Source organism: Barbus barbus (genome assembly GCF_936440315.1).
Source record: "Barbus barbus genome assembly, chromosome: 6".
NCBI lineage: Eukaryota > Metazoa > Chordata > Actinopteri > Cypriniformes > Cyprinidae > Barbus > Barbus barbus.
In genome coordinates this window covers 18,191,181-18,217,500 of record NC_136734.1, presented here as the reverse complement: position 1 = coordinate 18,217,500, position 26,320 = coordinate 18,191,181, and the positions used below count along the sequence as shown (strand labels likewise).

General features: G+C 40.7%; 1 protein-coding gene across 2 annotated transcripts; it reads right to left on the bottom strand.

Annotated features, from left to right (window-relative positions):
- Positions 1-2,592: 2,592 nt before the first annotated feature.
- Positions 2,593-26,320, bottom strand: LOC306871107 (noelin-like; the record flags this gene model as incomplete). 2 transcript variants are annotated; one of them, XM_079418805.1, is made up of 6 exons in its annotated part: positions 2,593-3,267; positions 6,698-6,804; positions 18,609-18,828; positions 21,046-21,201; positions 21,326-21,475; positions 26,255-26,320. In XM_079418805.1, 6 exons carry the CDS (start codon positions 26,318-26,320, stop codon positions 2,593-2,595), a joined length of 1,374 nt encoding a protein of 457 aa, XP_079274931.1. The 2 variants fall into 2 exon arrangements, with proteins under 2 accessions (XP_079274931.1, XP_079274930.1); XM_079418804.1 differs by lacking the exon at positions 26,255-26,320 and adding an exon at positions 23,580-23,729.

The window sequence follows — 26,320 nt, the reverse complement described above, 5'->3', positions numbered from 1 at the left end:
CTAGCAGCAGGGGCTAACAGGGCCACGTTACCCAGCCAAACCGCCTGTTAAAAAACTGCAATATGGCTCAATATGTTATTAAAAGGAACAGTTGACCCAAAAATGAAAATTCTGTCATCATTTTCTATGATTACATATGATTTCCTTTCTTCTGTGAACACAAAAGTAGATAATTTAGTCCAAAACAACACTGCACGACATGATAAACAGATGAGAATATTCATTTTTGGGTGAACCGTCCCTTGTCTGTTGCATCTGCAAGCATAAGATGTTTGATGTGAAATAATTACATTATAAACAATTATAAAGAATGAAGATGACTCTTGATCATCATGATGAGAACGCAACATAGAGAAGCTCAATTATGTGGTGGCTCCATGGCACTGATGAGCTGAGGGGAATTAGATTAGCTGCTCTGATGGCTACCTTGAGATGAAAGAAGAAAGGAATGCCATTAAATCTAAGCACGTTTAGCGCTTGATTTCTTCCCTGAATAGCAGTTTGCCAGTGTCACGGTGGCTTGAATTAAATGTGCATTTGCTGAGCGCAGACAGACCAGACAATTCAATTTGACACTGCCTTTAGAGAAGAACTGAGGGCTAATGAGTTGCTCTGTCTTTAGTGCGTGTCCCACCGCTTCCGGATCAGCTCTTTCACTGCAGCCAAACAGATGAGGTCATCACTTTCTGCCCCCGTTGCCATGGAGAAAGAATATAGGCTGGTAATGATATCTACCTTTAGACTGGTCCTATTTTTTCCTTTAGACTATTCAATCCCATTTGACATTTCCCTTGGCTCCGGAAGCTGGAGTTGGGTCATTATCTGCACAAAATCTTTTTCTATGCAGACAAATGGGGAGATTATTGTTTTCTATATTTATATAGAGCTATATTTTCAGATATTGTAATTTGATATACACATATGGCACATGATTTAATTTCCCTTAGGCAAGAAGTGTAAAATAAAGACTGGCTTTATTGATATGAATCACATTGCAAGTACAACACGGATGCAAGCGTAACAGTTTTAGATGATGCCATCTATTCCTTCTAACAGCTGACACATGGATCTGTCTTGAAATACAGTCAAAGAATAATACCTTGTAAATACATTTTTTCACATTGTCTTTTGATACCTTTTTTTGCTGGCAAGTTATATCTATATATATATATATATACTATTAACGTCTTTTTCTTACAATCCATCCTACTATTTAAGAGTCACTTTATGAACACAAATTTAAAAAAGAACACAAAAGATACAGTAAAAATGAAACATGGCAAGAAGAATAGCAAACCCATCACTAATCTAATCTCTTTTTCACATACAAGGTTCATATTACTGCGAGAAAAAAAAATACAATCATGTGAATCGTAGTGCTAAAAATGTTCATGCAAATCTTTACGAAAATCAGAAACTACATACAGTCAAAACAACACGCTGCAGTTCTTTAATAGAGTGCCTCAAACAGTCAGTGCCTTCGGTTCTTTAGTTGATGTTAAACAGTTTTGATTGCTCTCGATACAAAGGACATAACTGGGTAACTAAATGACAACTTTCTTGCGTCACACTTCTTTGACCTCTACTATGTAACTAAATCATGTCCGTAATAGCTGTACAAGTACTAAGAACACAGTAAAAAATATTTTAATTAATCAGTGTTTTTGTTTTAAGTTAAAATATCTAAATATAACTAAAAAAACAACACAAATTTACTTGAAGCAAAATTGGGTTTTGTTTTCATATAGTATTACAGTATTTCGAATGTTCAAAGATATTATGTGCTTTTTTCAACATATGGCAAAAATGTTGAAAAAATACACACACACACACACACATATATATAGTGTTTTAAGAATAAATGTAAGAATTTTAGAAGAACAGAAGTTTTTTTTTTATTACTTATGCTTAACAACAAAAAACATTATTTTGCCTCTCAAGTAAATTCATCTTGTTTTAAAGGGGACATCAGATGCCCATTTTCCACAAATTGGTATGACTCTTAGGGTCTTCATGAAATGTCTGTAACACACTTTGGTTAAAAATCCTCAAAAGTCATGTAAAACAACACTCTTTACCTTGTCAAAAAACAGCTCTGTTCACAGCAACCCATTTCGCTGCATGTCTCTTTAAATGATAATGAGTTACTGCTCACCCCGCCCCTCTCTTCTGTTTTTTGTGTATTCTTACCATCAACAACAAAACTATTAACTGTTTAGGTTTTTCTGGGATTAAAAAAAGGAATGAATGGATGAATTTTTACACTGCTAAGACACATTTATATGCAAACACCATGTAAAAGTGATTTTTGCATCCAATGTCCCCTTTAAGAATGTTTCAATATTTTTACTGGACGATAAGACAAAAATACTAATTAATACATTTTTTGCAGTGAAAGTTGAAACACAATTATCTAAGGAGAGCTTACAAAAGAAAAAAAGACCTTTTGGCAGCTGTTCATTATGTTGCCATTAACTATTACTTTTGATACATTTTTGTCTTCTATTGAACAATCATCAGGCATTACTCTTTTTTTCAGTACTAAACTCCATCAGTGCTACTGTATATCTCAAAGGGATGGAGAATGTCACTTTAGAGTTCTTCAGAGCGAATGACGTGGAACAAGGTGACATTATACAGCACCTGGTGTCCATTGTTCCATGCGTAAAGAGCTCTGTCCCTAGGGTTATAATCCAGCATGGAGATATGGGAATACTTGTTCTGTAAGGGGATGTCGATATACTCGTAAGTAGAGGAGTTGGTATGGAAAGCATAGTAGACCTTTGTCCCTCCTGAGTATCCGTTGGTGACATAAAGTGTCCCACAGATCATGAAGGCCTCACCTGCACTCCTCTTTGGGTGGTTGGTGGTGTAGCTTTTGATGACCTGCAGGGTCAGTGGGTTGATCTTGCTGATGACAATGTTCCCTGCATTTTGATTAGTGGCATAGATGGCCCAAAGCCCACCTTCGTCCACCATTAGGTCAATGTCGGAGTGACCACCCCAGGAATAGTGGTAACGGTTATTGTAGCCAGCGTAATCCAGCTGACCGGACTTGCTGATGGTGGCTGTCTTGAAGTCGAATTTGATGATGGTGTTGCTTTGGAACTTATTGAAGTAGATGGAGCCGTTGTAGACCACCTGCCCTGTGCCCGACCAGGGGTGAGGAAGCCGGTGTGAGGTGAAGTTGTCCGAATACATGAAGTCGGCCATTGACTTGTATTCCCGGACAAAGCGGTTGTTGTGGTAACCGTCCATGTACCACACCTGGTGGTGGAAAAATGAATGCACATCAGAGTTTATACACTGTATTTTACAGGGCTGCACTTTATTTTACAGTGTGTGCACTTACGTGTACTTATCTAAGAAAATATAAGGTAATATAAGGTAACTACATGGGTTAAGGTTATGGCAGGTTCACCAGGGTTAAGGGTAGGTTCATGATTAGTACCTAGTTATTGCCCATGTAGTATGTACAAATAGAACAGGACTGTAAAATAAAGTGCTACCAAAGATGGTCTTTGTTTTTGCCCCCCCAAAAAATACAATAAAAATCCTTTGATATTTTTGGGGGCATACACAAAAAAAAAAAAAAAAAAAAAAATGAAATTCTTAAAGAATACCTTATTAAGCAATTTTATATAGTTTCATTATTATTTTGCAGAATAAAAAATTCAACTGCTTCACTGCTTAATAAAATAGTAAAATCTTCTGGCCACCAAATAAAAGTGGTGTGAACAAAATAAAAAACAAAAAACAAAATTTGATTGTATCAAGATCAATAAACCTCTTAAAGTATCTGATAATGTTACCTACATTATGATAAGACAAAGTTAGTTCTGGTTGTAAAATGTCAAGTGTTGTGACTCTCCAAAAATGCTAAATATTTTTTAATGAATAATTCATGATATTTGTTTACAAAGGTTTTACCTTGAAAATTATATTTATGTATACAGTGGGGCAAATTGATACATTTACATTTATGCATTTAGCAGACGCTTTTATCCAAAGCGACTTACATTGCATTCAAGTTACAGTTTTTACATTTTATCAGCTCTTGATACACTGCCGATTTTTCAAGTTTTCCCACTTACAAAGAATGGAGAGATCTGTAATTTTCATCGTAGGTACACCTCAACTATGAGACACAGAATACAAAAAATAAAAATCCAGAAAATCGCATTGTATGATTTTTGAATAATTAATTTCCATTTTATTGCATGAAAAAAGTATTTGATACAATAGAAAAATAGAACTTAATATTTGGTACAGAAACCTTTGTTTACAATTACAGAAGTCAGACGTTTCCTGTAGTTCTTGACCAGGTTTGCACACACTGCAGCAGGGATTTTGGCCCACTCCTCCATACAGGTCTTCTCCAGATCTTTAAGGTTTTGGGGCTGTCGCAGGGCAACACAGAGTTTCAGCTCACTCCATAGATTTTCTATTGGGTTCAGGTCTGGAGACTGGCTAGGCCACTCCAGGACCTTGAAATGCTTCTTACGGAGCCACTCCTTAGTTGCCCTTGCTGTGTGTTTGGGGTCATTATCATGCTGGAAGACCCAGCCACGTACCATCTTCAATGCTCTTACTGAGGGAAGGAGGTTGTTGCCCAAAATCTCGCAATATATGGCCCCATCCATCCTCCCCTCAATACGGTGCAGTCGTCCTGTCCCCTTTGCAGAAAAGCACCCCCAAAGCATGATGTTTCCACCCCCATGCTTCACGGTTGGGATGGTGTTCTTGGGATTGTACTCATCCTTCTTCTTCCTCCAAACACGGCGAGTGGAGATTATACCAAAAAGTTCTATTTTGATCTCATCTGACCACATGACCTTCTCCCATGCCTCTTCTGAATCATCCAGATGGTCTTTGGCAAACTTCAGACGGGCCTGGACAGGTGCTGGCTTGAGCAGGGGGACCTTGCGCGCGCTGCAGGATTTTAATCCAAGACAGTGTAGTGTGTTACTAATGGTAACCGTTGAGACTGTGGTCCCAGCTCTCTTCAGGTCATTGACCAGGTCCTCCCGTGTAGTTCTAGGCTGATCCCTCACCTTTCTCAGGACCATTGATACTCCACGAGGCGAGATCTTGCATGGAGCCCCAGTCCGAGGGAGATTGACAGTCACCTTGAATTTCTTCCATTTTCTAATAATTGTGCCAACAGTTGTTGCCTTCTCACCAAGCTGTTTGCCTATTGTCCTGTAGCCCATCCCAGCCTTGTGCAGGTCTACAATTTTGTCCCTAGTGTCCTTAGACAGCTCTTTGGTCTTGCCCATAGTGGAGAGGTTGGAGTCTGATTGATTGAGTGTGTGAACAGGTGTCTTTTATACAGGTAACAAGTTAAAATAGGTGCAATTAACACAGGTAATGAGTGGAGGATAGGAGGGTTTCTTAAAGAAACTAACAGGTCTGTGAGAGCCAGAAATCTTGCTGGTTGGTAGGTGATCAAATACTTATTTCATGCAATAAAATGGAAATTAATTATTCAAAAATCATACAATGTGATTTTCTGGATTTTCTTTGTAATATTCACGATGAAAATTACAGATCTCTCCATTCTTTGTAAGTGGGAAAACTTGAAAAATCGGCAGTGTATCAAATACTTATTTGCCCCACTGTATTTAAAATAATTTTTAAAAATAACATTTACATGTGTGCAAACATTTTCAAAGGAAAATATGCTATTGATTTTTACAGCATTGTTACACCACATGACATTCACTTGACACATGTGATTTTTTCCCCTTTTCCTTATCGTGGATGCTCTTTTATGTCATTGATTCTTTCACAGTCAAGGTCAGCATGCTATTGGAGTCTTTAGGACTGATGTATTAAATTTGCTCTTTACTTGCCTATTATCCTATCCCTGCTCTGAACTGACTTCCTAAAATCCAATTATTAAAACAATCATGTTTTTAAACTGTCTGACCCTTTTAAGTGTGTATTCACTGTTAAAATAAATACTAAGGCAATCAGAGACCTCTGGCAAGGGCAACTCTCTGACCCCTCATCAATCATTTAAGGCTCAGACAGATCTGTAGGCCAGATGCCTTTCTGTTTCTGGGCTTTTCTACTGTATCGATCCATCTCAAAGAAGCTAAAAACTCCACCGCTTCACCTTCAGCCATCCTCTTTGAAGTTGTTGCATTAATATATGATGGGATCATGGATTAGTTGTCAAGCAACTTACCCGCTACTGACATCTAACCAAGATGGATGTGTTAAATTTGTTCAAGACATTGGAGAAAGACGGAAAAGCTTGTACAAAGGCAGGGAAATAAAATAGTCGTACAAGATTTTGCTTTTTAGCTCAGAATACTAAAGTATGTCTGAAAACAAAGATATGAAACCAACAGTAATATACAAACATTTATATGTGGAAAAGGCTGGCACAGGAATTAACAGACATCATTCAGCTCTTACTGGGAATGACTTTGCTGCCACACTAATGAAATCTTGCAAGATTTACACCTATCATTTGCATCATTAATAGACCACACTCTTGGCATGTTTACAAGAAAATATACTGCAGGGACAAAAAGAGTGCTGATAAGACGAAGTCAAAGACATTTTAGCTAAGAAAAAAAAATCAAAACCAGTTGAGATTAAAGTGAGGGGTGTGAAGTGATTAAAGCCGTTTTTCTTTTACACAAAAAGGAATTCAGTTAAGACAGTAAAGATTTGATGAACTCACCCTCGTATCACCGTCAGGGGCCAGCGGATCAGTCATCCAGGATCCATATCTTGATCCAGATGTCTTTATGGTTATAGCATCACTTATGCCTGTCAGCTTCCCACAAGCTGATAACAGTAAAACACGGTAACAATAAAAATCAAACATTTTTGTAATAATTTTGCATCATTTACTCACCCTCATGCTCGCCTTTCTTATTCCATAAAACATAAAAAGAGATAACCTGAAGAATGTTTATGCTGCTCTTTTCCATATAATGAAAGTGAATGATGACTAGGGGCTGTCAAGTACAATAAAATCAGCCTAAAATTAGTAAGACTCGTGTGCTATAAAGTTTCCCCGAGCCTTTTGTGAAAAACAACAACAACAAAAAAAAAGTTATTCACTCATGATGTGCCACACCAGGTTTAGAGTCAATGATACCAAACGTCATTTGTTCTCATGTGTCTGATAATTGTTTGTAATGTGCCACATGAATAACTCGGAATATAGAGTCATTGACTGCTGTACTTGCAGTACACTCTTAAAAATAAAGGTGCTTCACAATGCCATAGAACAGGGGTGTCAAACTCAATTCTTGGAGGGCTGCAGCCCTGCACAGTTTAGCTCCAACCATAATTAAACACACCTGATCCAGCTAATCAAGTCATTCAGGCTCAGTTGAAAACTACATGGTTTGTGTGTTGGAGCAGGGTTGGAACTAAACTCTGCAGGGCTGCGGTCCTTCAGGAACTGAGTTTGACACCCCTGCCATAGAAGAACCTTTAACATCTGAAGAACCTTTCTGTTTCACAAAAGGTTATTTGTGGCAAAAGAAGGTTGTTCAGATTTTAAAAAGATAAGAAATAAATGGTTCTTCTATGGCCCCGTTTACACTAGTGTGTTTTCGTTTTAAAACTTTTGCTACGGATACGCCTATCGTTTACACTACTCCGGCGTTTTCAAGGTCGAAAACTGAGACTTTTGAAAATGCTGCAGACCCCGTTTTAGTTTGAAAACTCCAGGGTTGCGTTTCAGTGTAAACGGACCAAAATGGAGACTTTTGAAAACGATGGCGTGGCTGCCCACTTTCACTCTGCGTATCCTTGACGACCATGTAAACAATAACAACATGCTCGTTATTGTACCCATAGATATGTATGGGTAGATTCCCCATTCGACCGCTCCAAGCACGCAGACGCGTCCGCCATCTAAATAATAGGGAATCTACCTATACACATCTATGGTTGTACCTGCATAAATGGTCATGTGACAAGCGTTTTCAGTTGTGTAGTGTAAACGGAGATCGTTTCTGAAACGAAGCGGAAACGCCAGTGTAACCGCTGATCGTTTTCTAAAATGCTGTTTTAAAACGAAAACGCACTAGTGTATACGGGGCCTATGGCATCGCTGTGAAGAGACTTTTAAGCACCTTTATTTTTAAGAGTGTAGTCTGGTGACCATTCACTTTCATTGCATAGAAAATTGCAGTCTGACATCTCTTAGAAAAAAGGTAATATGGATTTATAATGATGTGAGAGTGAGTAAATGATGACTATTTTAATTTCTGGTGAATTCTTCCATTTCCTTTAACACACTGCTCATTTGCTTTCTTATGAGTGAGTGATATGCTGTTAAACTTCAATGTTTTGCGCTGGTAAATGGGTTTGAGGTGGATGGGAGAAGCGCTGGAGTTCCTGTCATATTCTGGCTTGTGTTAGGCACTCAGGCAGAAGTTTGCAGGCATCAGTGAACCTCTCATACTCTCTGTTTTGACACAGTGTCAGATAGACGCACTGGACCATAACTTGTGTAGACATCTGCAGTGTTGTAAGAGTCCTCATACACAAGGAAGTGTGTCCTTCTCTCATTTATACTTCTTTCTGAACCGCATTTTCTCTCTTTTTCTGTCACTTTGTCTTTCGGAGAACTGATGCGGTTTCCCTTTCTTTTTTTTCCGGCTTTCCACTGGGGCAAAGCAACTGCTTTTAAAAAGAAATGTACATTTATAGATACTCCTCTGTTTCCCATGATATTTATCCGATATTCTGTTCTTGGCGCTGAAATGCGATCATCGTGCTGGTTTATGTAAAACCACACCAGAGCCAATTCTGGAGAAAAAACTGTTTTGTATTTCACTGACCTGGCTATCTGGTGTCATTACACAGCTTTCCAGAATACTTGATTCTGATTGGTCAATCACAGAATTCTGCGGTCATAATGATATGAAACTGTATATCTGACAGTTGTCCCAGGCAACCGGTATCCATGCTGGTTTTAAGTCTCTCGTTTCCCTCTGTGTGCTCTTTCTTCTCACATGATAAAAAACTGAAATCAATATTTCATGTTCCTGTATTTATTTATTTTGTGAGTTAGCCAGGCATTGTCACAAAATAAACCCTTTCAGGTTGATATAAGAACTTTCTGCTTTACATCTTTACAGTTTACAGTTTTTTTTTGTGATCATGACCAGCTGACCCCCCATGTCTCATATTTATTTTCTATTGTACTCATTTCAAATTACAAATCACTAAACTATATCTATTTTCAGAAGCTTTGGCATAAAATTACTGCTATCAAATAATACTTATTTACCCTACATTAAAGTCACTGCAAAGCCCTTGAACAGACTGACCTCTGATTTCTCATAATCTGCTAATATTGACCTGTGCAACTCCATAATCCTCCAGGGATTTAATAAACTGCAATTTATTCACCCAATTCTCTGTTCCAGACATACTTCTGGAGACAAAACCTTCATTCAAAGATATTCTATGGCACATAATATTCACATAATTACCAGCCTGATTATTGCCTCGGCACAGGTGGTCAGTCTTTACACCAGACCCGATGGCCAAATGTTATCTGAATAGTCTGTTACAGGCGATAAATTGCAGTTTTATTAGTGTATTTAAGTGATAACGTAGTAGAGAACATTTTCTAGGATTGCAAAGCAGTAGTACAACTGAATATACAGTGGATTGATAGCTAGGATCTATAGTGCATGACACTGACTGTTGATGCAATTATGTTGAAATATACAGCAAGCAACAATGAGTTCACAGCCATACATCGCTAATGTGTGACTGCTGCTGCTTCGTGTAATTTTCTCAGATATTTACATAATGTCATGGCATTAAATTTTGCCAACCGATCCCATGTTTTCTTTTGCTAAATGTACTGTGCTAACGGAATAATCTGCTACAGAATCTTAGCAGAAACTCAATATTTCCATTAATGTATGAGTAACTCTTTACTTTGACTTTTTTTAAATCAAGATTTTAGAATAAATTAAATGTCTGTAAACGAATGCATGTAAATATAATATACACAGTTGTTCAAAAAGTTTGAGGTCAGAATTCTTTTTTTTTTTTTTTTTTTTAAATATCCATGCAAATACTTTTATGCAGCAAGGATGCATTAAATTGATCCAAAGTGAGAGCAAATACTTTGAAATTGCTTAAATCAAATACATTTTATAATTTGAACTTTTTTATGCATCAAAGAATCTTCAAAATGTATCACTGTTTTCACAAACATATTAACCAAGAACAACTGTTCCCTATCAGACGAATTGGGATCTCACTTAGAGAGACCAATCCCCTACGAGAGTATCTAAACAAGCCAATGCATATTGGCATGCGATTATAGCATCCAGCTGCCACTAATCACTGCGTGAGTATAATTAGGCAGCGGGTGCAGCGCATATTCAGCTTTTCGCTTCGGAGCCGAGCGTTCGTTGTTCTGCTCCTGACCAACCTACAGTGTCTGCAAGTCAGTGCGCTCTTCGAGGCATTCTTGTGCTGGTGGTACGGCGCGTCAGCGGCGGTGGTTTCCTTCCTGTCGAGTGGGTTGCACACATCGGATTACACTACCCTCTGATTGTATTGCAAAGCGGCCATCTCCCCTGTGCGCTTCAGCACACTAAAAGAGTGATTTTCTCTGAAAGAGCATTCACGGGTGGAACGTCTTTTTAAAGACGCGTCTTTTTCAAGATGCCTTTCCACCCGTGCGTTTCTGGATGCGGTCATTACCTGGCGCCGGGTGATGGTCACGATCGTTGCCTCTCGTGTCTGGGCACTAATCACGCTGAGGCGGCTTTCATGGACGAGTCATGCTCCCACTGCGGGAAAATGACCGTCACGGAGTTGCGCACCAGACTCCGTTTCCTGCAAAGGGGCGGAGTGCCCGTGCCTCTGCCTAGATCTAGAGCTCCTCTTGGCGGCAGCCGGGGGACCACTACTTCTGACAGTGGCCGGACTGGTCTTACGGTGATGGTGAGGAATTCCCCTCCGAGGAGGGCTCCTCCTTCCGCCGGCACTTCGCAGCCTGTGGAGCTGCCGAGGGAACATGCTGGACCCTCGCATGGAGTACCAGCTGTATCCTTTGGTGCTCCCCTCGACGACCAGATGTCGATCGCTGCATCGGAGGGCGAGTCAGACCTCTCTGGAGATGATGATTCGGCACCGCTGCCACCTTCTGGGCGGCCAGTGATTCAGGATACGGATCCAGAGATGGTGGCTATGCTTGCCCGGGCCGCCGAAAGGGTCGGTCTTGAGTGGAATCCTCCACCGCGTCCCGAACCCTCTAGGTTGGACGATTGGTTTCTTGGGGTGGCTCGCGCTGGTTCTCTTTCTTCCCGGAAGTGCATGATGAGCTCACTAGATCATGGACGGCACCTTTCATTGCCCGAAACCGATCTGGTGGCTCGTCCTCCCTCACCACCCTTGATGCGGGTGTCCCACCGGTGGAGCGGTCGGTTGCGATGCAATTGTGTCCAAATGCCGCTACCACTTGGCGTGGGAATCCGTTGCTCCCCTGTAGGCACTCGTCGGCCCTGACTGGCAGTGCGTATACGGCCTGTGGTGAAGCTGCTTCCGCCCTACACGCTATGGCGTTGTTGCAGTTTCATCAGGCCAAGGCACTGAGAGACCTGCACGAGGGTGGCCACGACCCAGAAGTTCTCAGAGAACTTCGTACCGCCACGGACGAAGGTTACGGCGTGGTCTCTGGGCCGTGCGATGTCCACTATGGTGGTCCAAGAACGCCATCTCTGGCTGTGTCTGGCTGACATGAGGGACACTGAAAAGACACAATTCTTGAATGCCCCTGTGTCCCAGACCGGCCTTTTCGGCAACGTGGTGGAGAGCTTTGCCCAGCAGTTCTCCACTTCACAGAGGCAGACTGAGGCCATCAGGTACATCCTGCCCCGGCGTGCAACTGCTCCCTCCACCCGGCTGCCGGTGGCAGCGCCTCAGTCTTCTCGTCGCCGAGGGCGGCCCCCTGCCGCTGCCCCCCGCTCCCGCGCAGCAGCCTCAAGCAAAGCAGCACCGTGGAGCCGACCGCAGGGCAGCCGCCCCGCCCGTCCAGGCCCCCGCCAAACCTGGTGGCAAGCGTAAGAGCAGCGGTCCTGAGACGGGCGACCCGGAGATGTAGGAGGATGCTCTTCGGGAGATGGTGAACGCACCACTTCCTCCCCCGGAGGAGGGCCGGGCGGAGAATCTTTAGTTTCTTTTTTCCCCATCCAAAAACTCGACAAAAGAGCAGTTTCCTCTATCTCTGGGTCCCCCGAGGGGACGGGGAGTTGTGGACGAGTCAGTCTTGATTCACACTCTCCCACCTCTCTCGCCAGTGAGCAGCTGTGGGCGGTTCGGGAGTGCGGTCAACCGTACTACCCACGCACCCTCTGCCAAAACGCAGGTTGGTGTTCCACACACGCTGACCCTGCTTCGGACCGGCAAAGAGACGCCTGAGCATGGTTCCTGCGTTCCTCCTCGCTGCCCCCGCTGCCCCGCCGCAGGTACGTTGGTGGTTCCGCTGGTGCCACTTGTACGGTTTCTGGGGGCCTGGTTAGGGCTTCCCAGTCTGTCTCGTTGGCTCCGCCAGTCTGCCCGGCATCCTCCCAAGTTCAGGGGCGTCCACTTCACTTCAGTGAAAACGATAGATGCTCCTGTCTTGCGCGCAGAGATCGCAGTCCTCCTGGCGAAGGATGCGATAGAGCCGGTCCCTCCAGCCGATATGAGGTCGGGGTTCTACAGCCCCTACTTCATTGTACCCAAGAAAGGCGGTGGGTTGAGACCGATCTTGGATCTGCGTCTCTTAAACCAGGCCCTTCACAAGCTTCCGTTCAAGATGCTCAAGCAGAAACGCATCTTTGGGTGCGTCCGTCCCCGAGATTGGTTTGCAGTGATCGACCTGAAGGACGCGTACTTCCATGTGTCGATCCTTCCGCGCCACAGGCCATTCCTGCGGTTTGCGTTCGAAGGACGGGCATATCAGTACAAGGTCCTGCCCTTCGGGCTGTCCCTGTCGCCCCGTGTCTTCACGAAAGTTGTGGAGGCAGCCCTAGTTCCCATGAGAGAACAGGGCGTTCGTATTCTCAACTACCTCGATGACTGGCTCATACTGGCTCAGTCTCAGGACCAGTTGTGCGAACACAGGGATTTGGTGCTCTCACACCTCAGCCAGTTGGGCCTTCGAGTCAACTGGGAAAAGAGCAAACTCTCCCCGACTTAGAGGATCTCTTTTCTCAGTATGGAGTTGGATTCGGTCAGTCAGACAGCACGCCTCACGCAGGAACGTGCTCAGTCGTTGTTGAACTGCTTGAATACGTTCAAGAGCAGGACAGCGGCCCCACTGAAACAATTTCAGAGGCTCTTGGGGCATATGGCAGCTGCAGCGGCAGTCACGCCGCTGGGACTGCTTCATATGAGACCGCTTCAACACTGGCTCCATGGCCGAGTCCTGAGGTGGGCGTGGCAGTCACACCGGCCTGCCGCCGAACCCTCACCCCGTGGTCAGACCTTTCGTTTCTGCGGGCAGGAGTGCCCCTGGAACAGGTCTCCAGGCATGCTGTGGTTTTCACGGATGCCTCCACCACCGGCTGGGGCGCCACGTTCAACGGGCTTGCAGTGTCGGGGGTTTGGACGGGCCCCCAACTGCACTGGCACATCAATTGCCTAGAGTTGCTAGCGGTACATCTGTTCGTCGAGTGGTGTTCTTCTCACCGAGTAGACCCCCGGAAGTGCCCGATCAGAGTCGTGCTTTCCTTTTTGCAGCAGGGGTTGGAGCGAAGGCTGTCTCCCTCCACCCTTAAAGTCTATGTGGCTGTGATTGCTGCCAACCACGACCCCGTGGAAGGGAAGTCGGTGAGTAAGCATGACTTGGCCATCAGGTTCCTTAGGGGGGCAAGAAGGTTAAATCCTCCACGGCCCCCCTCTATACCCTCTTGGGACCTGTCTCTAGTGCTCGAAGCACTACAGCAGGCCCCATTTGAGCCTTTGCAGTCATTTGAGCTGCAGTTTATTTCAATGAAGACTCTGCTCCTGCTTGCATTGGCCTCCATCAAGAGGGTAGGGGACCTGCACGCATTTTCGGTCGACGATTCGTACCTAGAGTTTGGGCCGGCTGACTCCCAGGTAATCCTGAGGCCCTGGCCTGGCTATGTGCCCAAGGTTCCCACTACTCCCATCAGGGACAAGGTGGTGAGCCTGCAAGCGCTGCCCTCTGAGGAGGCAGACCCAGCCTTTGCTTTGCTTTGTCCCGTCCGAGCGTTGAGATGCACAAAGCTTCAGGCCCTCAGACCAGCTCTTTGTCTGTCACGGAGGCCGGCAGAAGGGGAAGGCCGTCTCCAAGCAGAGGATGGCCCACTGGATAGTGGACGCCATCACCCTGGCTTATCAGGTACAGGGTGTGCCCTGCCCGTTCAGGTTGAGAGCTCACTCTACTAGAGCTGTTGCATCCTCCTGGGCGTTGGCTCGTGGCGCCTTGCTGGCAGATATTTGTAGAGCTGCGGGCTGGGCGACCCCTAACATGTTTGCTAGGTTCTATGGCCTTCGTGTGGAACCGGTTTCCTCCTGTGTTCTCTCCTCAAATGGGTAGAAGCACTGAGAGGCTCCGTTTTTGGGTCGGCTTGCTAAAACTGCTCCAGAGAGTCCGTACTGTAGAACCTGTTGAGTTCCTCCGTCCCCTCGGCAGTCAGACGTGGCGGAGCGTCTGACGCCAGGCCCTCCCTCGTTGAATCCATGAGAACCGGTAGAGGGCTGGGTTCCATATGAAAGGCCTAGTTGGATCCCATATGTGTATAGTCCACGGTATAGCCTGAGAGCCCGTGTTTCCCCGGCAGGTCTTCTGCCAATTTCCATGAGGTACAATTTCCTCAAATTTTCCATAGGCGCCTAAAGGTTGATCATATGCGTAATTGCTCCGAACCTCCTTCGGGAAGGGCGAGCTTCCGTAGCGTCCGGTTCCAACTGGAACGGGTATGTTTTTTCCCAGTGTTATCCAGTCTTACTGAGTGGGTAGTGCCATGGCAACAGTAGCTGGTCTTCTGTGCTAGCCCTGACCTGCGCCAAAAATAGGGGCTCAGGAGGCTTCCACAGGACACTGGAAAGGGCAGTATCCGTGGCCCTTTGGTAGGGATCCCAATTCGTCGGTCACCGACGTGACTCGGAGTGACCGACTGATAGGGAATGTCTCGGTTATGTATGTAACCCTCGTTCCCTGAAGAAGGAATTCTTCACGGCTGCTGTACCACCGCTGAGCGGCCGGGTCTCCGGCTCGGCTCCTCAGCGAAAACCTGAATATGTGCTGCACCCGCTGCCTACTTATACTCACGTTGTGATTAGTGGCAGCTGGATGCAATAATCGCATGCCAATATGCATTGGCTTGTTTAGATACTCTCGTAGGGGATTGGTGTCTCTAAACGAGATCCCAATTCGTCGGTCACCGACGTGACGTCTCCGTTCCCTTCTTCAGGGAACGAGGGTTACATACGTAACCGAGACGTTTTCAACATTGATAATAGAAAAAAATGCAACAAACCCAACTTTTGAACCTTAATATAATATAATATAATATAATATAATATAATATAATATAATATAATGGAAAGTGTACAACTGCTTACTGCATTTTCACTACCTAAAATAGTCCTATGTTGTGTTAAATTATTTTGTTAAAGTACAAATTTTACACGAAGCCTTTAAATGAAATATGGGCTCATATACATTGCAGGCATAATAATTATAGAATAACTGGACAAAAATTGTGGCACATCACAGGATACTGCTGAAACGGCTTGAAATTTTATGGGCAACAATCACAAAATAATTGGTTCAGGCTTCCTTCAAAACCCTATTAACTATGAATGTAATATTAACAATGAAGTCCACGTTATTTATTCTGGTGAACAAATTATCAGTGTTTTTTCCCATCCAGTGATTTAACTCCCTTGCGAAATGCAGCATTAGAAATTCATGCAGCCAGGAGATTACTATATTGTGAGCAGTAATCTTTCAAAAGAATCCCATGATCATATTTAGATGTCTCTCTTTATCACTGCATGTAGCTTTTGGCTCAGTGGAAAACTTAAAACTGCAGCTCTTTTTTAGTATTTATTGTTAAGCACCAAAACCCAGCATGGTGTCCTCCTTTAATCAATCAAAGTAAGGCTGCATTTGCATTATGCATGCGTACTAAATCTGTTATTCGTCTGAATCTAAAATAAATGCTCCAAAAAGAAGCAAGAGCAATTCTCTATTGTTACACAGAGCTTCTGACCTATATTTCAATGTATGAATGGTTATTAAGATTTCTGTGAAAATGTACATTTTGCTTTTGGATAAAATCGTACAATCTTCATTCAACGCAGGATTTGTTTGTAAATCAGAGATGTGTCAGACACTGTGTCTTGTCATACTGAATTTTGATAATGTTATTTAATTAACCTGTAAAGTCGCTATGAATTCATGCCATGGCTCAGGTGGACCCAAAGGCATTTGTTAGAGGAGAGAACAGCACAGCAGCTTCTCATTAGTCACGTCTGTGTCTAACATCCATATGAGATCCATTCCTCACTTCAGAATAAGGCAATATCTGAATCTGGTGCTACTATCTGTATCAGATTAGCTATGCTGAGATACAGCATTTCAAACAGGGAAAATGACAGGGATATGTTGTGTTGTTTAAATTCAGCATGCTAATGCCTCCAAGCAGCACAATAAATTACAGTGTTTTGTATTTTGCTCAATCGTCATTCATTGAGTCGAGACTAATGTGTGTAATGCGAAGCATCCTTGAATTTGCATTTTCAATAAACACTGAGGCTACACTTTATTAGCTATTTTATATGTGCTGTGAACATGTTTTTTTTTTTTAAAGGAATAGTTCACCAAAAAAATTACATTTGCTAAAAAATTATGATTTACGATGTAGATGAGTTTGTTTCTTCATTGGAAGAGATTTGGATAAATTTAGCATTACAACACTTGCTCACAAATGGATCCTCTGCATTGAATGGGTGCTGTCAAAATGAGAGTCTAAGCAGCTGGTAAAAACATCACAGTAATTCACCTGACCCCAGTCCATCAATTAATGTCTTAAGTAAAAAGCTGTGTGTTTTTAATAAACAAATTGTTCAAAAGTCCTTTATCCATAATATTGCCTTCTCCAGTTCATCGGATGCCCATTTTCCACAAGTTGATATGATTCTTTAGGGTCTTAATGAAAAGTCTATAACATACTTTGGTTAATATTTCTCAATGGTAGAGTAAAAAACACCTTCCTTACCCTGTCAAAATCAGCTATGTTTTCAGCAAGCTGTTTTATAGTCCATGTCGCTTTAAATTCTAATGAACTCTGCTGACCCCGCCCCTCTCTTCTGTGGGGTGACGAGCAGACTGTAAACTTCAGCTGTGAAACTGGCTAACTACCACATTATTAGGAAAGGCGATTTGTAAAGATTCATAAAAACCCTTATACTCACTTCTGTAGATGAAGCTGGATCAAGAATGATTCGCGTGAAAATATACGCATTTAGGCAGATCGGGATCGGCACATTCACTTTAAAAACGAAAGTAACGTTAATCCTCTTCAGTGGCTCAGATGTCGGGAGTAAATGATGACTGCTATGTTCATTATTACATCCAACAACAAAACACCTCAATCGCTTAATCGGAGTCGACACAATGGCGGACCGCTCTCAGCTCACTCAGCGCGGGTCTAAGGTAAGATGACCTTGTCAATCAACTATTGTGGGAGCGGTCTGTGCAGAACTACGTCATTCTGACAGGAATTTCAGAACAGTCTGATTTGAGAAAGGAAATAGGGATTTTAAAAAAAAACACTGGGTGGATTTTTATCATTATAGGATGAATGTGTACACACACTTCCAACACAAAGTTATGTTCAAACAAAATTGTAAAGTAAATTTTGCATCCGATGACCCCTTTAAAAAATTTGTCTGAAGCACCATTTTAAGGGAAAACAGTTCTAAACAAGCATGTTGGTGGATTTTGATATCAGAGGACAACAGGATGGACTTTTTCACTAGAGGAAACATCTTTATGGATTACGGACTCATATTTTGTCCAGAAGCAACGGTTTAAAGTGTAAACACCTTGATGATGGGTTTGTTTCTTACAAATATGCAGCTGGTCACTTCGCAAGATATTAAAGTCGGTGGATTACTTGTGAATATATTGTTTTTTATCAGTTGTTTGGACTCTCTTTCTGACGGCACCCATTCACTGTAGAGGATCCTTTGGTAAGCAAGTGAGGAAATGCTAAATTTGATTAAGAAATAACCCCATCTACATCTTGGGTGGGCTGAGGGTATGTAAATTGTCAGTAAGTTTTTATTTTTGGGTGAATTATTCTTTTAATTAGACAAAAAAAATGTGAAGTGTACCTTTATTTGTGCAGTCTTTAATCCCCTAATATAACTGAGTAAAAGTTGCACCAATATATTTTCATAGTGGCTTTTTCTGGCCTTTTCTGTGACTCAAAAAATGTGAACTAAAAAATTATATAATTTTCTTGCATACTAAAGTGTGTGTTATATCAGAAAAAGATCTTCATGTGCCCTGTCGTATATAATATTTTGAAAAGAAATATAATGGTTGTTTGTGTTTGTGCTCAAACTCATCCTACCTAATTTTTGCATGCATGCACGAAGCCTCTCCTCAAGATTAGACACCCTGTTGTGAAGCTCCTCGTAGTCAAAGGCCCCGATCTCCTCCTGCAGTTCACTTAGCACTGATGTCAGATTCTTGACTTCCTCTTTAAACTGCATTACCAATTTTGCATCGGCCTTGTATTCCTCCAACACTGGTATCATTGGCCTAAGTTCCTCCATTTTCGCTTTTATGGCCTGAAAGGTTAAAATAGGCTTGGTTCAGTAGGCATGCGTGCAACGATTGCGTCCAAACACCTGTCTTGCCCTACACTTGCCCTCTCTGCCTACTCTATCATAATTTCCGAGTGTGCCTAGCAAATAGATGTAGAGTTCAACATGGCATAAAGCAAGTTCTCAGTACACCAGCAAAAATTTGAAAAAACTCTTTATTTTTCAATGTTTAAAATGCAAGGTGTCGAGGGTTACATGCTTCACATACAACAATAGTTTCCCTTGTTTCAAAATATCCAAATGTGCATAAACAAATCTGAATTATTGACATGGATATGTCATAACATAAGAAAATTTACTCAAGGAAGGCTGCAATAGTGGCATGCACAAAAAGACTGTGAACAGAATTCAAAAGGTGCTTTGTATTTAAAATAAACTGAATGATGCAATCAGTTGACCAGTTGAGGATTACAATGGGATTGAACTTGTTCTTCAGTCTCTGCAGCTTTGATTTAATTCATAAAGTTAGCCCTGCAAGCAAGAAAATGAAATTTGGTTGAATAACTAACTCGCTAGCCTTTCTAACACACACATTTTCACAGATACAGCTGTTTGTACAGAAATGATGGAACATTTTATTTGAAAAATAACTTGATAGGATGAGCTACAGAATGAACACACAAAAATATGCTTGAAATTATTTGTAAAAGTGCAAATAATCACGATGGTTTCTGCACATAAATCTGGACATAGATGAATAAAGAACATAATACTAATAGCAAGTTATTAAAACTATACATACGCTCCCGTTTAAAAGTTTGGGGACAGTAAGATTCTTTTTTATTTTTGGAAGAAATCTATTATGTACGGAGCTCAGCACATGACATGCAGACAAAAATATATTCATCATGGCCAAAAACATTAAGAATTTGTTCCCTCATTTTACTATCCCCTTCTGTCATTTTAGCTCAAGTGTGGCCACAATATACTTATTTGTTCCCTCATTTTGATTTAATTAAACTAGTACAACATAGCCACGATGTGCTAATATGAGGGAATGAATTACAATTATTATTACAATTTAAAATAAAAAAAATTATGTTGGCAAAGCTAAATTATTCCAGTCTTTAGTGTCACATGAGAAATCATCCTGTATGAAATCATTCTAATATACTGATTTGGTGCTCAAGATACATTTATTTTTATTTTCAGTGTTGAAAACAGTGCATCTTAATATTTCTGTGGAAACTGTGGGACATTGGATTATTTTGACTAGGTAAAAAAAAAACCTAAAAAACCCCCAGCTAACTAACGCAATAAAACACAATCAAAAAATGATAACATAATAAAAAACATGTCGTTTTTTTTTTATTTAAAAAAGGCGTTATCTGTTTTTGCAAATAAACTCTTCATATGTATTCTTACCTCTGCTGAAATGCCATGTTTGTATATGCTCTGTGTATACCTGAACTTCTGAAAACATGCACCATATGGACTCCCATGTGGGTATAAAGATCATATGATGGTGTATAAGATTACTTTTCCAGCGATTGCATCCAAATATTTGATGCCTTCACGTAATAAATGTTTAAAGGTCAAGCCATAAAATGTTTTGAGTAGTTTTCTTACTTGACAAATGAACAAGAGGTGCCACGTTCTTGACCATAACTTTCAGTTTGACTAGAAAAAAAAGTTCAATACACTATTTTATTTAAACGACTCTGAAGGGCCAGATGATGCCGAAGGAACTAAGAGACTGTGCTAGACTGATCTATAAAATCTATGCCACTATGGGAGCTCAATACACACACTACAAATTGCAACGTGCAACAAAATCACTGCGCCTCCATTTAGAAAACTAGAAACGGCCTCATTAGCATGCAGATGCAATTGATGTCAGACAGCTAACAATAGCTAAGATGGAAAAGATGCTATGTCGCCAAAATGAATCATATTTTGTAATTCACTTCTTGTAGGGAAAATGTCTGTGGTGTCAATTCAGGAGGACAAAATCATTTGTAACAAATATACTGAGCTCACTTGGCTTGAAAATGAATATGCTATTTTCTCACAGATTGATTTGTAATGTTTGTAATGTTAAAGGCCAGTATTGGGAGCTGAATTAAATAAGCGAGTTAACCTTTTGGTAAATGAGACACACTGTATGCGGTCACAAATGAAAATGACATTGATAGTGGAATAACCACACTGATCTGGATGAGCAAATGTATTTGTACACACCTTGTATTGTTTGCCGATATTCTGCTTGTGGCTTTCCTCCACCTGTTTGAACTTGGATTCCAGGCCTCTCAACTGCACCTCCATTCTTTGCACATACTGCAGGTCTTTCTGGGTCCTCTGGTCAAGATTCTGGATGGACTGTGTCATATTCTGGACCTGAGAGAGAGAACATAAGAGAAGAATAATAAGCCATGTGCTGGGTGATCAGAACTATGAAAGGCATTCAGTGAGCAGTGTATTCTGTCAGTAGGTCTTTGTGTGGATTAGTTTTAAAGGTTACTTTTTCCAGGAGCTGTCTCAGTTGTTTGGTCCTGGCATCCCGTGAACACATGGTCTGCTGAGGAGCCACAACAGTGCACACACACCTGCCCTCACTGTCTTGAGCCGAGCTGTACACCTGCCACGACTCCTCTGGGTTAGCTGGCAGCACCTGGGCAAAGGACAAAAACGAAGAGGAATAAAGGTCAGTGACTGATCGGGATGTGCTTTATGGGAAACAGCTTTGTAACAGTTTACTTCTTTCTCCCACTGCAGTCTTTGGGAAGGTTAATTTCCTGAACCCTACACAAGGGTCAGAGTGATAGAGTTTCTGGCCAGCTGATGGAAACTGTCATGCCAGTGCAAGTTTTACATTGCAATAATCAATCCCATTTATGGATTGTTTTTTAATGTCCCGTGAATTTAAACGTTTGGTTGCCTATGGTTTATGAAATGTTGCTTTTGTGAATTCTGCTGAAGTAAACATGTCACTAAGGTAACACTATTTAGCTGGATGATATAGACAGGGGTTTTGTAATTTTAAGGATGACTTGTGATAATCTTGGCAGCATGAGTTTCATCAGAATAAAATGAAAATGAAAAACAAATCAGTAATGTGTTGCACCATATACAATTTTTTTTATAAAGTTTACATATTATACATAATACATACATACATAATATTATTTTAGTTTTTAAACTACTTTACTACAAAATAATTACTTATTATATATGATCATAATAATATATTTATTATATATATATATATATATAGTTATTTTATATACTGTATCCTGTGTGTGTGTATATATATATATATATATATATATATATATATATATATATATATATATATATATATACATATATCATTATAATTATTATTATTTCATTTTTTTCTTCAAGCCAAGCTACAGTATTTAATTTCTGTATTATTTTATTTCCCTTTCTCACATTTTGTTTCTCCTTGTCCATCAGGAGCAGAGCAGTGTATTAGTGGTTAATATATACTGACAAAACACAGTTTTTTTGTTTTAAGGATTTTCATAGTTGGTGTTTTGATGTGAAATGGTCTTTTCTCGAAGGGGATTTTATGACCCAGTGGCTTTACATAAAAGAGCCATCTGGAAGAGTGAGCGTTTCCGTATGTCTTGTCCTAATCCTGAGTAATCTAATGAATAATCCATATTCATAACCAGTGCAGACAGAAAGCACTTTTTATTAAATTGAAGGAACATCTTTGCAAATCTGCTGCCATTGTAATGCTGAATTCAGATTATAATAAAATCTAATCTCTTTATTCTTTGAGTACAGAGTTTATCACAATACCAAAATAGTGGAGGCATATATTACATAAGAAAGAAAAATATGGTACAATTCCCTTGCTCACAAACAACTGATTTAATTAGCATAGATTTCAACACAGGACTTGCAAGATAGCAGGTGACTAATAAAAATTACTCAAGACTATAAACATACTCAAAGTCAATACTCTCCCAGCTGAGACACATTTTCACCTGATCGCACCATTTAAACCTGAGAAGACAAAGGTTTTTGGCCATTGGAAAATCTGTACAGTATTGGATATCTATTAAAATGAATTCACACGCTGTCACTGCTCGACTCCAACCAGCTGGTTCCTGCTACCTCATCCCATAAACGAACACCGACTGATAAATACAGGATGTCTTATACAAGAAACACTGAACTAACGATAATGCATTTTTGCTTTCCTTTGCAAAAGTTCAATGTCAAAAAATGAGTCCATATTATTTGCCACCTTTTGTGTTGCTACACTACATGAATCATGCAGAGACATAAACGAGGAATAGGTCCACTTAAAGTCATGCAGTTCCAATGAATAATTGAGGTCTTACTTTTTTTTTTGGCTATAGCAAAATTCCACCAACACAAGAGACAGGCAAACACTTAAAACCGTTACACTGCCTCTGATACTATAATGGGACTTCAATCTGTAGCCTGCTAAATAATTATCATATTTATATACTATGATAGGTACTCCAAGGTACTTAAAATAATACTATGTAACCAAAACGGCACAGAACATTAAAACATAATATTAACATGGTGCATTGAAAAAATATCTAGCCTGGGCTTATATTCCGGAGTCGGAATGGATGTTTTTAGAGTAGGCTACTGTGTATGAACAACATAATTTTTCCATTTTCTAACTTACATTATTTAAATAGTATAATTTATAAGGTATAAATAATTCAGTGTTTTTCACAGCTCGTGAAGAGAATAAGGAAACTCACGCCAGTGATCCGGTCCGGCACACCCGGAGGTGCCACGCTTAATTTGGTGCTATTCAGACCTACTAGAGAGGGCAAGGTTTGCGACATCCAGTTGGTGATCATCGCCATCGTGCTGAGCACTACTCCAATCTTCAGCAAAGGCACCGACATCTCTGCTCTCCTCTTTCCCAGTAACCTTCATTATACACATTCCAGGAGAAAACTGTAACCTGCGCTTCTGACAGAGGTGATGTGCTTCTGTAAAGCACCCAGCGTAAATGAATTCATCTCGGGCATTTCTACTCGCGCTATCCTATACTGAACTTTATAATTACTCGAGCTCTCTCGGTTTCTGAGAAGAGTGCTGTTCTGTCTTCTCTCTTCACGCGAATAATGACGGAGGTTCAGCAGACCATCTCATCTCATTGGTTCCGTGCCTCCGCCCACCCGCTATAGCCTACTGGTGAAATATTCATAAATATCACAAACCTCCTCCAGGCGCTTGACGCACGGATATATAAATCAATAAACACGTACAAAGTTTTTTTCATTACTCTCACAATTCCCACGCTGGCAGCAATAGTTAAAACAGGTTTTAATAGTCAGAGTAGCCTACTTCGCTCTCGAATTGCCTTTAAAACAGTAAGCGATGTTTTATTAAGTCATAAACCTTAAAAAAAGGTTTTATTTTATGTTTTATTAAGTAAAAAAAAAAAAAAAAAAAAAAAAGTTTTTCGGAAAGTAAGAAAAGGTGTTGCCTATAGGCCTACCAGGTCAGTATTGAGTTTTTTTTTTTTTTAGATGAAAAAGTTTTTAATACATTGTTACATTAGTACATACATTAGTAGCCTATCTACCGTTTTGTCATAGACGGACGGTTAAAGGTGCTGGTGTAGACGATACAATTTTTGCATTTTTACGTTACGCGAGACGAAAATGATCTATTTGTCATTGAATAATTCGCGCGCTGTGTTGCGGCTCATCGGTGTAATATTGCAGCCATCTACAGGCTCTCTCTACCGCGTGCAATGCACAGTAGGCTACCCACCATTATTTATGTTCTCTAGTAGCTATGATTGTTAATGCTCTCTAAGCATTTCATTAAACTCTGAAATATCAACAGATGTTTGATTAAAAAGATAACTCACTTATGCACAGCCTAAAACGGAGTGCTTTATGAGTGCTATTTATGAGTCACTTCTGAACAGAGGATTTTTAATAGGATAGCTGAATTGACACAGGTTATCTCTCAGGATGTCATGGTATTATTTAGCCAACAGAGGGCAGTGGGTTTCCTTCTCAGTTTAACATTTTTCTCCTGGACAAAAGTTCCTAGCAAACCTTCAACACCCCCTTCCCAATCATGCATCATATTATTATTATTAATGTTTTATGCACAAATACACCATAGACACGTTCTAAATGAACCTGTGACAAATTAGCACTCACAGACAGATTTTGGTTAGCAACACTTGTTTTCACCTGCACAAATGTATGAAGAGAAATATGTGATCAATCACTGATTTACACATGAGAAGTTTTCTTCCTGTGCAGGTCAGTCAGCTTTAAGAACAATTTGAAGTAATTTTATAAAACTGAATGTGAAACTACTTAAGGTTGATTAAAGATGCTGTCTAAAATAATTTTTAACTTATGATATTATTAGCATGCTATAATATGATGTGTGTCTAATGCCATATAGTTTACATAATAGGGAGGAAACAACATATATTTCTGTCAACCTGATTTTTTTTATTAAATCAGACAGGATCTCTCTTTCTCTCTCTCCTTTTTAGTGGTTCATAATTTTGGACAGATTACAGATCACAGGGCATTTAGTTTCAGATGACTGATTTTGTTATACGAATCATCCAAAAATTCTCAATTAGCCTACAGCATATAATGAATTACAACATTTTAACATGTTTTAAAACTTGTAGTAGCCTATTAAGGTAAAATAAAACGCCCCAAGAAAGACAAAAAACAAATAAATTTAATCAAGCCTTGTTTCTTGGAGAATATAGAAAAGAGGCAAAATTAATTACATTTGCAATAGTCATTTTCTGTACATTAATACTAATGACCTTGTCCATTCAGTATAGCTTTTACCGTTTGATTAACTCACCAACAGGGATTTAATGTCAAGACGCAAGAAAAAACTACTGAAGAGCAGGCATCAATGTGGAGTGTGGAAAAAGCTATTTACTCGCTATTTTTTGTCTTCAAAGTGAGATTGTAGAGTGTCAGAGACAATCACAGTGTGTGGATAATGGGAATACACTGCACAAGCCCTGGAGTGTTTTATCTTCAATAGGAATGATAAAATGATACCGATGATCACTGTCTCACACACACTAGTATTCACTGCTACCAAGATGCATTTATCTTCAAATACTAAAACTGTCAACTACTCTGTAAAGACATTCTTAATCATCTACAATAAAGCCTATATCCCACTAGAAGTTACTATTTAAAAAAAAAAAAATCCTCTAGCCATGTGGGATAAAGCTCTAGAAAAGAGAATCCCCACTGTGATTTTTTTCTTCTAAATGAGGTTTAATCATATTAGTCCATTCCGTTATCTGCTGCCCAATAGATTAATCTGACTTTATGATAATACACGAAACCGGCTTATTTTGAGCATATCTGCCTAATTAGCCTGAGATGTGCGCTGAAAATGGCGTTTATAAACCTACTTGGGTGAGTTCAGTGCCCATCAGAACAAGGAGGGTGAGACTCAGGAGCTTGCTTGCAGGCTGCAT